The sequence below is a fragment of the Rhineura floridana genome, chromosome 8 (genome assembly GCF_030035675.1).
Source record: "Rhineura floridana isolate rRhiFlo1 chromosome 8, rRhiFlo1.hap2, whole genome shotgun sequence".
In the NCBI taxonomy this organism is placed as follows: Eukaryota; Metazoa; Chordata; class Lepidosauria; order Squamata; family Rhineuridae; genus Rhineura; species Rhineura floridana.
The window spans coordinates 133,481,455-133,497,231 of record NC_084487.1 but is presented as its reverse complement, the minus strand read 5'-3'; the positions used below and the strand labels follow the sequence as shown (position 1 = coordinate 133,497,231).

The following is a 15,777-nucleotide window of genomic DNA, read 5'->3' as shown; positions in this document are numbered from 1 at the left end:
CTGAAGGAGCGCCTCCAGCATCATCAGCTATGCCACCTAACAAGATCGGCCTCAAAAGACCTTCTCTCTATCCCACCAGTCAAAACAGCTAGACTGGTGAGGACCAGAGAGAGGACTTTTTCAATTGTGGCCCCCACCCTATGGAACTCCCTTCAAATGATCTCCGCCAGGCCCCCTCTACGATGAGTTTCTGCCGGGCTGTGAAGACCTGGCTCTTCAGGCAGGCCTTTGGGGTGGGCTAGATTTTAACATCATTGCTTTTAGATTTTATTGTATTGTATTGATGTGTCATTTTGTGTTATTTTGTTCATTTTTTACGTCGCCCAGAGTGGCTGGATGGCCAGCCAGATGGGTGACTAAGAAATGCAATAAATTAAATTAACTATAAGGAGAGACTGAAAGAGCTGGGCATGTTTAGCCTGGAGTAGAGAAGACTGAGGGAAGATAGGATAGCGCTCTTCAAGTACATGAAGGGTTGTCACATTATAGAGGAGGGCCGGGATCTCTTCTCGATCGTCCCAGAGTGCAGGACACGGAATAATGGGCTCAAGTTGCAGGAAGCCAGATTTCGACTGGACATCAGGAAAAACTTCCTAACTGTTAGAGCCATACGCCAATGGAACCAATTACCTAGAGAGGTAGTGGGCTCTCCGACACTGGAGGCATTCAAGAGGCAGTTGGACAGCCATCTGTCAGGAATGCTTTGGTTAGGATCCCTGCATTGAGCAGGGGTTGGACTAGATGGCCTTATAGGCCCCTTCCAACTCTACTATTCTATGATTCTCCTGTTTGGAAATGAACTGTATCATATTTGGATGAATGACTTGGCCTATGATACCCAGCAAGAATGTATATGTGTATTAAATATGATTTAAATATTGAATAAAATCATAAAATCACATGGTACTATTGATTTAATTGGTGGTATTATCACATGCTGGTGAGTCCTGTAAGGCAAGAGTTCCCAAAAGTGGTCTGCAGCAGCATCTCAGAAGAATGGGAGGAACAGTGGCTGTGAACAGCAGGTGCACAAGCTGCTCCATTGTTCTTAGAGTGCAAATGACAGAGCAAGAGGCAAACTGGAAGTGATGGAGAAGAACTCACTTGAAAGGAATGGAGATAACTAGCAGCACGAAAGACAAAGTGAGAGGAAGAAAGAGGAGGTGACTTGAAAGGAATGCACACCTTAACGTGGTGAGGGGGTTTGAGAGTGTTGAAGAAGCTGAGAGCAATGCCATCAGGAGTCTAGACCAAGAGGCTAGACTCCTAGCAGGGGCACCCAAGGCGGAATGGTCAAAGCTGACACACCAGACTAAGGTGCATCCAAACTCAGAGGAAGGCAATGGTAAACCACCTCTGAATATCTCTTACCATGAAAACCCTATGAACAGAGTATCCAAAATGCAACCCGAGATAGTGCTGGAAGATGAGACCCCCCAGGTCAGAAGGCACTCACTGAGCTACTGGGGAAGAACAAAGGACGAGTACGAGTAGCGCTGTGACTAATGACGCAGCTGGGTCAAAGCCGAAAGGAAGCCCAGAGGCTGATGCGCACAGATGCGAAAGGAGAGTCCGGAGTTGCACGACGCACACAATAGGAACATGGAATGTGAGAAGCATGAACCAGGGAAAGGTAGAAATTGTCAAGCAAGAAATGGAACATATCAACATTACAATAATTGGTGTGAGTGAATTAAAATGGGTGGGAATGGTACATTTTCAATCAGGCAACTACAAAATATTTTATGCAGGAAATGAGAAATCAAGAAGAAACGGGGTTGCTTTCACAGTGAGAAGTGATGCAGCAAAAGCAATTAGGAGCTACAACGGAAGATCTGAGCGAGTTATATCAGTGAGATTAAATGGGAAACCTATCAACATAACCATCATCCAAGTCTATTCTCCAACGGTAAACACAGAAGAGGAATTGGAGAGATTTTACGTAGAAGTACAGGAAGAAATTGCTCACACACCAAAACAAGATGTGCTGATAATCATGGGGGACTGGAATGCAAAAGCAGGGAACAGAGAAGAATTAGGAATTGTGGGGAAATGGGACCTAGGAGACAGAAATGAAGAAGGAGAAACACTTACTGAATTCTGTGAAACCAATAAATTGTTTCTTGCGAACACATTTTTTGAGCAACTGAAAAGACGACTGTACACGTGGACATCACCAAATGGTCAATATAGGAATCAAATTGATTATATAATTGGTAGCAGAAGATGGAGAAGTTCCATACTTTCTCCAAAAACAAGACCAGGAGCAGACTGCGGTACAGATCATGAACTGGTCATATCAAACATTAGAGTAAAGCTAAAGAAGAACAACAAAGCAATCATAATGCCAAAATACAATTTAAATAACATCCCAGAAGAATATAAAGATCAAATAAGGAACAGGTTTGAGGCTTTAAACTTAGTTGACAGAGAACCAGAAGAACTGTGGAGTGACGTCAGAGACATTATCAAGGAAGAATGCAAAAAGACAATACCTCTAGTTAAAAGAGAGAAAGACCTCAATGGATGACTGAAGAAACTCTTAAAATGGTTAAAGAGAGAAGGAAACCAAAAGCAAAAGGAGATAGAAACACAGTCAGAACCCTAAATACAGCGACTAGTACGTAGGGACAAAGAACTATTACAATAGTTACTGTATAGAAATAGAAGAGGACAACAAAAAGGGTAGAACAAGAGCCCTGTTCCAAAAGATTAGAGAAATTAAAGGGAAATTTCAACCAAGAGCAGGGATGGTGAATAATCCACAGGGGAACACACTGACTGACCGAGATGAAATAAAAGGAAGATGGAAGCAATACTCTGAAGAACTCTATAAAAGAGATGCCGGGACGACAGATTCATTCACGGAGGAACCGTATGATGAAGAACCAGAAATTTTAGAATGCGAGGTGAAAGCTGCTCTCAAAATACTTGGAAGAAACAAATCACCAGGAATAGATGATTTGTACCAATAGAGTTGCTACAAGCTACTGAGACTGAATCTGTCCAAATTTTGACAAAAATCTGTTAAGAAATATGGAAAACTAAAAAAATGGCCCACAGACTGGAAGCGTTCCATATACATCCCAATTGCAAAGAAAGGGGATCCCAGGGAATGCAGCAATTATCGAACTATTGCCTTAATATCCCATGCAAGTAAAGTGGTGCTCAAGATTGTACAACAAAGACTCTTACCATATATGGAGAGAGAAATGCCAGACGTCCAAGCTGGATTTAGAAAGGGAAGAGGCACCAGAGATCATATCACAAACATATGTTGGATAATGGAACGGACCAAGGAATTTCAGAAGAAAATCATCCTGTGCTTTATAGATTACAGCAAAGCCTTTGACTGTGTAGATCATGAAAAACTATGGAATACTTTAAAAGAAATGGGGTGTCACAGCATCTGATTGTCCTGATGTGCAACCTATTCTCTGGACAAGAGGCTACTATAAGGACAGAATATGGAGAAATTGATTGGTTCCCCATCAGAAAGGGTGTGAGACAGGGTTGTATTTTAGCACCCTATTTATTTAATCTATACACAGAACATATCATAGGGAAAGCAAGATTGGACCAAGATGAAGGAGGTGTGAAAATTGGAGGGAGAAATGTCAATAATTTAAGATACGCAGACAATACCATACTACTAGCACAAACCAGTAATGATTTGAAACAAATGCTGATGAAAGTTAAAGAGGAAAGCACAAAAGCAGGACTACAGTTGAACGTCAGGAAGACTAACGTAATGACAATATAAGATTTATGGTAACTTTAAAGTTGACAATGAGGACACTGAACTTGTCAAGGATGATCAATACTTTGGCACAGTCATTAACCAAAATTGAGACAACAGTCAAGAAATCAGAAGAAGGCTAAGACTGGGGAGGGCAGCTATGAGAGAACTAGAAAAGGTCCTCAAATGCAAAGATGTATCACTGAACGCTAAAGTCAGGATCATTCAGACCATAGTATTTCCGATCTCTATGTATGGATGTGAAAGTTGGACAGTGAAAAAAGCAGATAAGAGAAAAATCAACTCATTTGAAATGTGGTGTTGGAGGAGAGCTTTGCTGATACCATAGACTGTGAAAAAGACAAATAATTGGGTGTTAGAACAAATTAAACCAGAACTGTCACTAGAAGCTAAAATGATGAAACTGAGGTTGTCATACTTTGGACACATCATGAGAAGACATGATTCACTAGAAAAGACAATCATGCTGGGAAAAACAGCAGGGAGTAGAAAAAGAGGAAGGCCAAACAAGAGATGGATTGATTCCATAAAGGAAGCCACAGACCTGAACTTACAAGATCTGAACAGGGTGGTTCATGGCAGATGCTATTGAAGGCCACTGAATCATAGGATTGCCATAAGTCGTAGTCTACTTGGAGGCACATAACAACAAGCAGTTAGAAAGAGAGAGGGAGAGGAAGAAAGAGGAAGCCGGAAGAAAGAAAGAGTCAGTATACAGGAATGGATGTGAAGTAATGGGGAGAGGAGGCACAAACACAAACACAAAGCAATAATTGTACAGTCAGAACCCCTTTTCTAATAATTTTTACATTGTAGTTGCACTCAACTGCGCCTTTTCATTGTGCCATATAAATTCATTAACATGTTGCCATTCTTTTGAGTCTTTATCTGATAAAATTATTGGAAGGCTAGAACTAAAGTTTAATCTTGATAACATATTTGCTTTTAATGATGGCAATATGTTCAGACCAAGAAAGTACAAATACCCTTTCATGTTCTTTTTTATGCATTGGTAAACCTTGAAAGGAGTAGAGACTATTAGCAGTGAAGTTATTGATGGCTAGAATTAAGAAGTTTAGTCTTAATATAAATCATTGAGTGGTCCATCAAAACCCTCAGCAATTTTCAAGCGGCCAATGGGAAAAAAGTTTGAGAACCACTGCCCTAAGGAAAAATACTAAAGAGAATGCTACTAGGTTGGCTAGAGCAGGTTATCTCATTGAAACCTATGTTGTATCAAAAAGCATGGTAAGAACCAAAGCAAACATAGCCATGTACCTACAACTAACTAGCAACTTGTTTTTGTTTAATGACATCAGAAGAGTTGAAATGACTCAACATTCTGTCTGTGAACTTTGATGAATATTCTTCAGATATTTTCTTAATGCTTGTATATTTGCTGAAAATTTAGTGAATATTTCATTTTGTATTCAAAATGTGAATCCAAATTTCAGATTCAGAATTCTGAATTCAGTTTGCACAGATGTTCACTGTGATATTGAGATTCTAATTATGCTATATTTGCATAATGCTTTTCCTAATACCTTTCTAGCCAATCTTCAGAAGATGATGATACATTTAGCACCTCAAGGAGAAGAAATTCCTTTGGCTTGAATGGGTATCTTTCAATAGATTCTGACCGTGCTACTGGTGGGGGACTGGCCCAAAGAAAGCATCTCCAAAGAATAATATCAATTGAAGAAGATCATCTGCCCCAACTTCTTGATAACCCAGGAGAGACAACACTAACCAAATGGTCTGAAGAAGATGAAAATATTTTGCCAGAAACAGAAATGAATGGGATTCAAATAGAACCATCATCTGAACTGACACCTTCCTCTCCCACGGTGCAGCCATTAGGAAAAGAAACACTGGCAAATGTAAGAAACAAACTCACATTGTTTTTATTCTGGAGATGGATTTTGGTGATGGGAAGGCTTAGCAAAGGAGAGAAATGAAGAGAGGCAGGAGTAAAGAGGGGGTGGGTGGGAAGGTTTAGTGGTGGAGAGAAAACGAGACAGGGCGGGGGCAGCGCAGGGGCAGCAGTGGAGGGATGGTGGTGGAGGAACAGTTGATACAATTGGGCGAGGAGCTGAGCAAGCCAACGCAGCCATCACACACCCACACCTGGAGGCACTGGGGGGGGGCGGGCTTTGCAAGTGGAGTGAGTGTTGGTGGGGTTGGTGCACAAAGCATGCAGGCAAAGCCAATAATAATAATAATAATAATAATAATAATAATAATAATAGTTGTTGTTGTTGTTGTTGTGTGCACCCCAATCTTCAAGTGGCAATAGACTCCGTGGTTCCAACCTTTACCCTGGGTTGGTTTCCTTAGAATGAACTTCAGTGGAGACTGTGGTGTCTGTAAAATATAAGGTTTTATTCACACAACCTGAGCATAAGATGGAAGGACTCACAGCATTAACTCTCCAACATGGTTCCCCATGTTTTCCCAAAACCGTAGCTTGGGGTTCAGTAGAAAGAGCAGTCAAGCCTCTCTGCCTCGTCCCAGAATGTGGCCACTCCCCTGTGACTACCATTGGACATGCTCCTTGACCTCCTAGTAGCCCCACCAGGTCTGATGGGCACCAGCCACCACTGTTTACCACTGTGCTTAGGCTGCAGTTCTATGCATACATCCCTGAAAATAAGGCCACATCCACACCATACATTTATTCCACATTAAACAGCCAAGGATTTCCCCAAAGAATCCTGGGAAGGGTTGTTTCTGAAGGGTGCTGACTGTTGGGAGATTCCTATTCCCCTGACAGAGCTCCAGTGGCCAGAATGGTTTTAAATTTTTAAATTGTGTTTTAAATTAATTTTAAAAGATGTATTTTAAATTGTATTTGTTTTTAGTTGTTGTAAACCACCCAGAGAGCTTCGGCTATGGGGTGGTATACAAGTTTAATAAATAAATAAATAAATAAAATTAACACTCAGTCAGCCCCTCTTCCCAGAGAATTCTGGGAATTGGAGCTCTGTGAGGGGAATAATGGTCTCTTAACAATTCCCAATAGCCATAGGCCTATACTGTACATTAGATCAAATTAAGCAGCAGGGTTTCCTGGGCAAATGACATGGTCTTCAGGCAGCTTTCCACTTTTGAGCCCTAACACCTTTCTTAGGAATTAAGACCTGGCCTCTGAACATATACAGAATCCCCTTCTCATATTATAGAAAATAACCCTATCCAATTTATTTATTTATTTATTTATTACATTTATATACTGCCCCACAGCTGAAGCTCTCTGGGCAACCGCAATTAAAAACAAGAAAAACAAATATACAAATTTTAAAACACAATTAAAAAAAAATACTTTTTTTCACAATTTAATTAAAAGAAACCAAGCATAATGGGCAAACATCCAGTGATGTTCTCCTGCTTGTGCAATGGAAATCCACTTGTGCAACAGAATTGCCTGTTTCTTTTCTCCCTCCAACCCTCTGGAGCCTATTTTGGGGGCACATCCAAAAAGGAAAAAGCAACAACGCAGAAGATGGGGTGAAATAGTTTTTTCTTGTGCACTTTTACAGATCAGATAATCACTCATTAGTCAAACAAATAATACCTTACAGCTGGGAGAGTGACACTCAAAGAGTCATCCAACCAAGAGAACCACTGTCTTATGAGAGTTGTTGACCCAATCTGCTGTTCCAACTGGCAAATTATGTCTCCTGTCCCCTGAGTGGCCCCCTAGTGGCTGAAAGATGGCACTAGTAGCTCTATTGTGCTGTACAAAGGGGAATTTTGCCTTTAGTCTACACATATGGATAAAAGAGGTATTGACTCTTTTCTTCTGACTCCTATGGCTCCCTCTCTGGAACAAATATCCCTTTCATCCCAAGAATTCACCAGGCGGCCATAGCTTGTAAGGTTACAAGCGTATTCTGCATCTAACAATACTGACAATACGTATTTAAATTGTAATGACCTGGACAGGAAGAAGGAAGAAAACAAAACAACTGCAGAAAAATACTCAACAAACAATTCAGGAGAAAAAGACCTTATTCACCTGTACTGCTGCTGCCTCTGCAGCACCTGAACCAAAATGAGACCCAAAATCAGCAGTACCACCTCATATTTCTCCAGAACCCACTTCAGAAAAAAAATTATTGTTGCAATTTGCTATGATCTACTGCCACAGGCTGAAGCATCTGTAATGGTTCAATGTAAGGAGTTGATCTGTTCAGTCAGTATCTACTGAAACCAATCCTAAGTCTCAGTTAACTGTTGCTGCATATGCTAACACTGTCATCTGTACAGAAAATTAGGAAACGAGTTTGAACGGCATAGGAACTGATGCTTATGATCCATGCCCTGCTGTAGCAGAATTCTTACCAAAAAAAGAACTAAGGAAGTCATCACAGTGTACAGGAGAGAGATTTTGTTAAAAGATTTCCCCCCCAGAAAGACTGGTGGTTTGTAAGAACCCTAAGAATTACTGTGCAATGTGCCCTCTACTGTTTCTATTCAATTTCACTAAAATTTCATATCTCTAGTCAAGGATTTAATGGCTTCCAATCTTTGCAATTTTTCTTTGTTCATTGATTAAATTTTATGTGTCCATTTGCTTCCACTGGGTGTCCACAAGCTATGACTGGGTGTCCATTTGGACACACAATTATTACTTTAAAAATGCCTTGCCTTCTCTATCATCATCATCTGATGGTAAAGTGGCAATTCAGGCAAAATCACACAGTTCTTACTGGGGGGAAATTCTGGGATGTGGAAGCTTTACTCAACAAAAGATGGCTATATCTACCTTTACAATTTAGGCAGTAATATTGTGCACAATTTCAGGCATACAAATTCTGCTAAACTCAACTAAGACTACAAGTCCTCTACCTACATATCCAAACTCAGTGCAATTTACTTCTGGAGAAGGCATGTGCAGGGCTATGCGTAAAATTTATTTGTGCCTTACTGGCAGCAGGGAAGGGTAGAGTGAGAGAGATTTTTTAAAAATAGACTCTAAAAGGAAAAAGGGCGAGAGCTGGGTGTTGAGAGGCCTGTGCTATGGAGAAAGAGCAGAAATAGTCTCAACTTTCCCTCTGCAGCTATAGTTCATGCACTCTTTCTTCTTGTGGGGTAGAGCCCTAAGGTAAAAATCCCAAAGTAACAGAGTAACAAATGTACTATGACAGAAGCTGTGATGAAGTACAGTCTACTTCACCAGATTATATTTCTTTAGAACTCAAATAGCAACTCTGTACAATTTCACAAATTTAAATCCTAACAACGTCAACTAAAACTGCAATCCCCTATCCACTTAGCTGGCAGTAAGCACATACATGATTGGGAGGGGGAGGGGGGTTATCAGCAGTGAGGTCAAAGGAAAATGTAATGCAGTATAAATGGGATAATAACAATAACATAAATGGTGGTCACCAAACATTTATCATACAGGGCTACTCAGAAGTACTCCATTAAGTTCAATAGGATTTAGTCCCAAGTAAAAACGTATTTCATGCCGCTTGACATCTGTTGTCTCAGTACATAGCAGTTTGCATTTGGTTTCTTTTGTCCCAGACCACTACAGTTGCAAAAATTATGTAATTGATTTTGTCTCCTGTAAAATGGTGCAATGGTCTCTTACAGTTCTGTTGATTCTGCCCGTACTTTTCCTGATTGCTTTTATTCACAAGTTAATGAGCCAGGTAATTGCTCAGGGTTATTTTCTCTCTCTGACATAGATAATGAAAGGACAAGATAGCTCCCCCATCACCACTGCAAGTAAATGTGGCTTGAACAGAGTTGTGTTTTAGTATTTTAATATGATATGATAATGAAATTGAACACAATGATGAATGATGAAAAACAGGACAGGATCCCCCTCCCCCAAAGTAAAACAAGTATTTCTTTATAAACAAGGAATGAACCAAGAAGTGATGGTGCTGGATGGTGCTTTGTTTTGCTTTTTTGCTTCCATTACCTCCCTCTTCTGCACTTTGCCTCAGTATGCTCAGACTTTTTGTTTCAGGCAACAGACTCCTAAACAGCTTTGATCCTGAAGCAAATGCACGAGGCATTTCATTAGCAAAACATAGACATTAATGTTAGTGGAATAAAGCTATCCTTATAAATGGCCTCAGTTCATTAAAGATATCATAAAGTTTGTCAGGATTTTGTTTTTTCATTGAAAAAAGTTACATAATCGGTTTGGTCTCCTGTAATAATGGTGTAATGGTCTCTTACAGTTCTGCTGATGTCATCTCCATGTTTTTATTATTATTATTATTATTACTCTTTATTTTTACCCCGCCCTTTTCCCAAAACTGGAACTCAGGGCGGCTTACAAATAAAAACCACACAAAGGTAAAAAACATACAAAAATATACAATTAAAATAGAATTAAACTATTCGTAACATTAAAACCATGAAACATACACTTAAAATACTAAGACAATTTAAAACATTAAGAATAGGACCATAGAACAATACAACAGACCTTATGAGGCCCTATCTTAAACAGCTTCTAGTCCAAAAGCCTGTCAGAATAAAAAAGTCTTTGCCTGCCGACGGAAGGATAGCAAGGAAGGGGCCATTTGTGCTTCCCTAGGAAGAGGGCAGCCACCGAGAAGGCCCTATCTCACGTCCCCACCAATCGCGCTTGCGAAGTTGTTGGGACTGAGAGAAGGGCCTCTCCTGAGGATCTCAACACCCGGGTAGGCTCATATGGGGAGATATGGTCTGACAAATAGCCTGGACCTATGCCGTATAGAGCTTTATAGGTCAAAACCAGCACTTTGAATTGTGACCAGAAACAAACTGGCAGCCAGTGGAGCTGTCGCAACAAGGGGGTTGTATGGTCCCTGTAACCAGCTCCAGTTAGCACTGATAGGTTAATGAGCCAAGGACCATCAAGTAGCCATCTGCCCTCAGGGTTGTTTTCTGTCTCTGAAAAGAATAATGAAAGGACAGGACAGCACCCCCAGCACTACTGCACCCTTTCCTTGCTGGCTGCAGAAGCAAAAACAAAGAAGGAAACCCGCAAACTGCCTCTTTTATCTGGTCCCTGTTCTGCTGTGAGAGCTGGGTGGAAGGGAAGCTTGCACAACCCCTCCCTTTCTGTGTCACAACAGAATGGAACAGATATTGGTATGGCTCTGTCCCTACCAAGGCTGACCACCAATCCTTTCCTCCCCTCCCTCCCCATCACCCAACTTTCCTGGAACTGATTGTAATGTAGTCCAAAGTTTTTGACCTTAGACCACGGATGTGGAACCTTTTTCAGTCCAAGGGCCATATTCACTTTGGGGCAACTTTTCAGAGGCCAGTACTAGATAGGGCCAGAGGCAAAAGTGGGTGGGGAAATAAATGTAAATTTACAAATGAATGTGAGTTTTACCTTTGTACAATTGGCTAGTCTTTAATACACTTAACACAAACACCCATCTTCCAGTCAGGCAAGCAAGAGTCATGATCAGAGTTCAAGGACATATTTCAACTAGGCAAAACACTCAAGGAGAATATAAAGCAAGACTAGTGAGGAATATGGCATGGAGAGAGAGGATGTGGTTGTGGAGGGGGTGTGGCCGGGGGAGAGTCCCAAAGGTCAGTCAGAGAGATGTGGAGAGCAATAATTGGGCACTGGGGCAGAGGTTTCCTACCCCTGCCTTACAGGCTGGGGCTTAGCTGGAATCTGCTGGCTTCTTGTTCACTTTTGTCTCATGAGACGCAACTGATAACATCCCCTCCAGAGCAGGTAGTTCTCTGCTTCTCTTCCACACACAGGATGGTTCTGAGAGGAGAAGGGAGGGCATCACCACCTTCCTCTTTGGGGCTGAGGGTGGTGAACAATCCCAGCACAGAAAACAGGTCGTGTCCTAACTTGCCCTAACACAGCTATTCTGAGGCTAAAAAGAGCAAGGAAGCTGGTTGTCCCACCAACAATCAGGCAGAGGTCCATGGACCATAATCAACACTGTGCCCACTCCTAATTTAAATGTAAGATCAAGACCAATAAGCATTCCATTACAGGAGAAAAACACCCTTACAGTATTTAAGACTGCTCATATCTTGAATACTGTAAAACCACAAGGTTTTTTGCAATAATCTCAAAATAGAAATAGCAAGGTATCTTTAATTACAGTTTGTTAAAGCAGGCAACCATCTCTTCAGTTTAAGGTCAAGTAAACCTTCAATTGATAACTGTTGAATGCACTTAATTTCTCAAGTAGCAGCAAAATGTTCTGGCACAAGATAAACCAACTGGAAACCTATGGCCACACTGTTCTACAATAAAGATTTGAACCAGCCATTTGATTTAAACTACCTTTATGTGACAAGTTTGGCTGGTTCCTCAAAAATTATTCTTCTGAGCATTTGTGTGAATCCCATGTAAAAGTAGAGAACCATTGCCCACCAATAAGGGTGTAAGACACTTGTTGGGATTAAGTAAAGGTCACAACTTTATTAAAATGTTTACAGTGCAACCTGTGTATGTCTACTAAGAAATAAATTTCAGTGAGTTCAGTGGGGCTTACTCCCAGGTAATGGCATAGGCACCCTTAAGGAATCTGCAGTGGTAAAAAATTAATAATCTTTTAACTCCCCAACCTCCATAGAAGACTACTTGGCTTGTGACTCTGCACACGGTGTTCCTGACTATATTGCAGTATAAACCCTTAGGACAACTGTGGCTCAAAGCCATGTATCCAATCAATCCTAGCTTCTCCTAGCCACATCCTTTTGGGAGTCTGGATGTCACCTAAAAATCAAAGAAAAAAGTATCTGGGACACAACCAGGATATCCAGCCCTACAACTATTGGATTTTACATGTAGGTCTTTGGCAAATCTAATGTACAGCTGTCTGCCAGGACAGGCTTGACTGGGAGGATCTGCCAGGGCATAGTTAAACTAAATGGTTCACCAGCACAAGGCATAGTGATGGCCACCAACGTGGACAGCTTTAAAAGATTAGACAAATTCATTACAGAAAAGGCTAACAGTGGGTACAAATTATGGTTCTACCTCCACTGTCACAGGCAATGTGCCTCTGTATACCAGATATGGGAATCATATATGAGCAGGGAGAGTGCTGTTGTGCTCGTGTCCTGCTTGCAGGGTACTTGTAGGCATCTAGGTAGCTACTTGAGAACAGAATGTTCAACTAGATAGGGCTTGCTTTGATCTAGCAGGTCTGTTCTTATGTTCTTATGTCATTAAACTATCAGACAATAGGGTACACTTTTGGTTCTTTTTGCCTAGAGCAAGCAACTCTTAACATAGATTCTGAAATTTAGAAGAAACCTATTATTTTGTATAATTGTTTTCGTTAATTGTTGTTTGTTTATTTCATTTATACCCCACCTTTCCTCCAAGGAACTCAAGGTGGCGTACAGTTCTTCCCCTCCTCATTTAATCCCCACAACAATCCTGTAAGGTTAGACTAGGGGCTCGTCCAAACGACCGTATAATCTGGAATGTAATTGCTTTGTGTAGTGATTAATTTGCTGTGGTCCATACAAAGTTGCAAGCTGTTGCGGATTTTTGCTCTCACATATCTGCATTAGCAATTCCTGGAAAAAGCCGATATGACTTCCTAAAGTGGGGATCAATCGCATTGCCTCATGGAGCTTGGAAGCAATGTTGCAGAGTTTACCTTGATAGGCATTCCAGGGGCGGTTCAGGGGCATTTCCCCATCATATTCCGAGCCCCTTCTCTCCTTTCCAGCCAATAGGGCATTCAGAGATCTGCGCATGCGTGTGGGGAAAGCAGCAGAGCTCGTGTGTACTGATTGTGAGGGGCTCTGCTGGAATTTGGCAGCGCAAAGGCTTGGAGAGCAGCCCCATGCTGACCCCTATTCAGCAGGCCAGTTCTCCATAAGCTTTGGTAGTTTTACTCAGCCGTGCACTCAGTGGAACTCTGCCCCACCCTCCCGCAATGGTGGGGCTCCTGTCCACACACACCCCCGCACACACACATGGGAAAGGGGGGAAAGGGCAAGTCCTGTGGGAGAGCACCTCTCACTGTGTCACCAAACAATTCCCCGGCATTTATTCCCCCCACTGAGGTGAGGAATTACTGGACGGCTTGTGTGACTTCGAGGGAGTGGGAGGTGGGGAGGAGCTGCCAAATGCAGGCAGGTGCACAGATCCTCCGCTCCCACCACTGCTTGGGATTTCTCCTTCCCTTCCTTAAAAAAAATTGCCCCCAAATGAAAGAAAGAATAACTTGATCTCCCAGGAAGATGCACTCCAGGAGCGGGGGGGGGGGGAGAAAACATACATGGAAAGGGGAGAGAGAAAGGTGTTTTTAGGGCTTGTTGCTTGAGATGGCTGCTGCCCACCCAGGAAGGAGTTTGGTTAGGAAAAGGAGTGTGTGTGTGTGTGTGTGTGTGTGTGTGTGTGTGGTGTGTGTGTGTGTGTGTGTGTGTGTGTGTGTGTGTGTGTACACAGAGTAAATTCAAAATATCGCGTTCTTCTGCCCAGTCTCCAAAAGCGCATGCATGTTGAAATGCAGATTTATTCTGCTTGAGGCAATGGGGGGAGCTAGAACACATCGTTTTTTGAGGACCAATTGGTTCATATGGGCGGAGTTACAGGCGGAGCCTTGTGAAAAACTGGAGTGAATGGGATTTCATGTCTGGGCGCGAAAACAGCACATTTGTCAATATTGGAAACTGTGAACAAACAGCTGGGGTGGGGACTCTCCGATGATAAAGTGAATATGGAAAATATGGAAAATCGAGGTACGTTTGGATGGGGCCTAAGAGGCAGTGACTGGCCCAAGTGCACCCACCGAGCTTCATGGATGAGTGGGAATTTTAACCCTGGTCTCTCAGGGCCTAGTCCAGTACTCTAACCCCACAGAGTGACACCACTCTGGCTCTGTTATATAAAGTTTTATATGGCGTATTCTTATTTGCAATGTGTGTGAAGAAGTGTATTTTGAAATATCTTTTGAGCTATTTTTTTAAATTTTTGTGTCCCCTTGAGGCTTTATCTCTGCCTCCTTTCTCTTGTTATTGATGGCTTTTATTTCTGAGTCCAGACATGGCCAAATGCGGTTTGGCATTTAATATGAAGTGAGCCACTACTAAAGATCCTGTTCTTGTGATTACATTTTAAGTTTGTCCCTATTTTGTCTTTTGGATGGATGAGGATGCCTTTTAACTTTTTTACTTGTATTTTGCAAATGTAACTGTCATGAATTGCTGTTTGAAAGGTGTCAGCCTCCTCCTCTACACCTCTTAGTACAGGTGGTTGTGTTAATATTTGGTTTTTACATCTAATGCACATAAATATGGTCCAAGCAATCCTAAGTGGAGTGGTGGTGGGAGTGAGCAGCATATCATCCATCCACAAGCTTTGGTTGTGCTGGCCAGGGTGAGTAGAGTCAATGGACTTTTTTGCCATGGCAAATCTCAATTAACTATGCCAGCTCCATGCTGATGCAGCTGATGACCCCAGTCCTGGGCTTCTCATTAGTATTAAGGGGCAGATCCAGCAGATTTGAGGCTGCCTCTATTCCACTCTTGGATTGCCCTGCTTGAGGCTTAATGTCAGGTACTACCAACAAAAACAATGGCAGGTCTGTGCTCACAGAGTTGTCTGCAGGAATAGCAAAGGCTTCCACAGCACATGTGCTTACCAGTTAGTAAAGCTTATCTCTGCTAGTGGAAAAACATCTCTGCCATAGCTGAATCTGTAGAACCAACCATTTCACAGTTGCACCTATTGTGTGTCACTCTGAATTAACAAAACTGAGCTGAAAAAGTCACTCTAAAATTAACAAAGATGATGACTAAACTTAATTAAAGATTTTTAAAATAGACAGTATCTGCTCCCAATGTATATCAAGCTAGAGTGCTCTTCATTGGAGATGTTAAGAACAGTAGGAAAGAGATTCAGTCCTCAACACTCAGCCTATCTTCTTGCTAAACTGTGGAGGCTGCTCTATTAGGGCACATGGGACACTGTCCCACCAACCTCAGTCTGCCTTCAACCATCTCCCTTCTTACTTAAAACTGCTTAGTCTCAGTGTTGCACTTGTGTAGAACTCAGC

At 41.8% G+C, this 15,777-nt stretch overlaps 1 protein-coding gene across 6 annotated transcripts in view; it reads left to right on the top strand.

Moving 5' to 3' along the window:
* CRACR2A (calcium release activated channel regulator 2A) overlaps positions 1-15,777 on the top strand; it is a 184,679-nt gene that overhangs the window by 146,542 nt on the left and 22,360 nt on the right. For all 6 annotated transcript variants that reach the window (XR_009757629.1, XM_061582583.1, XM_061582582.1 and 3 more), the window contains one exon: positions 5,313-5,640. Coding sequence is in view for 5 of the 6 variants with exons in the window: in XM_061582583.1 (XP_061438567.1) it covers positions 5,313-5,640 (328 nt within the window). In the remaining variant the exon portion in view is untranslated. The remainder of the gene's footprint in view (positions 1-5,312; positions 5,641-15,777) is intronic.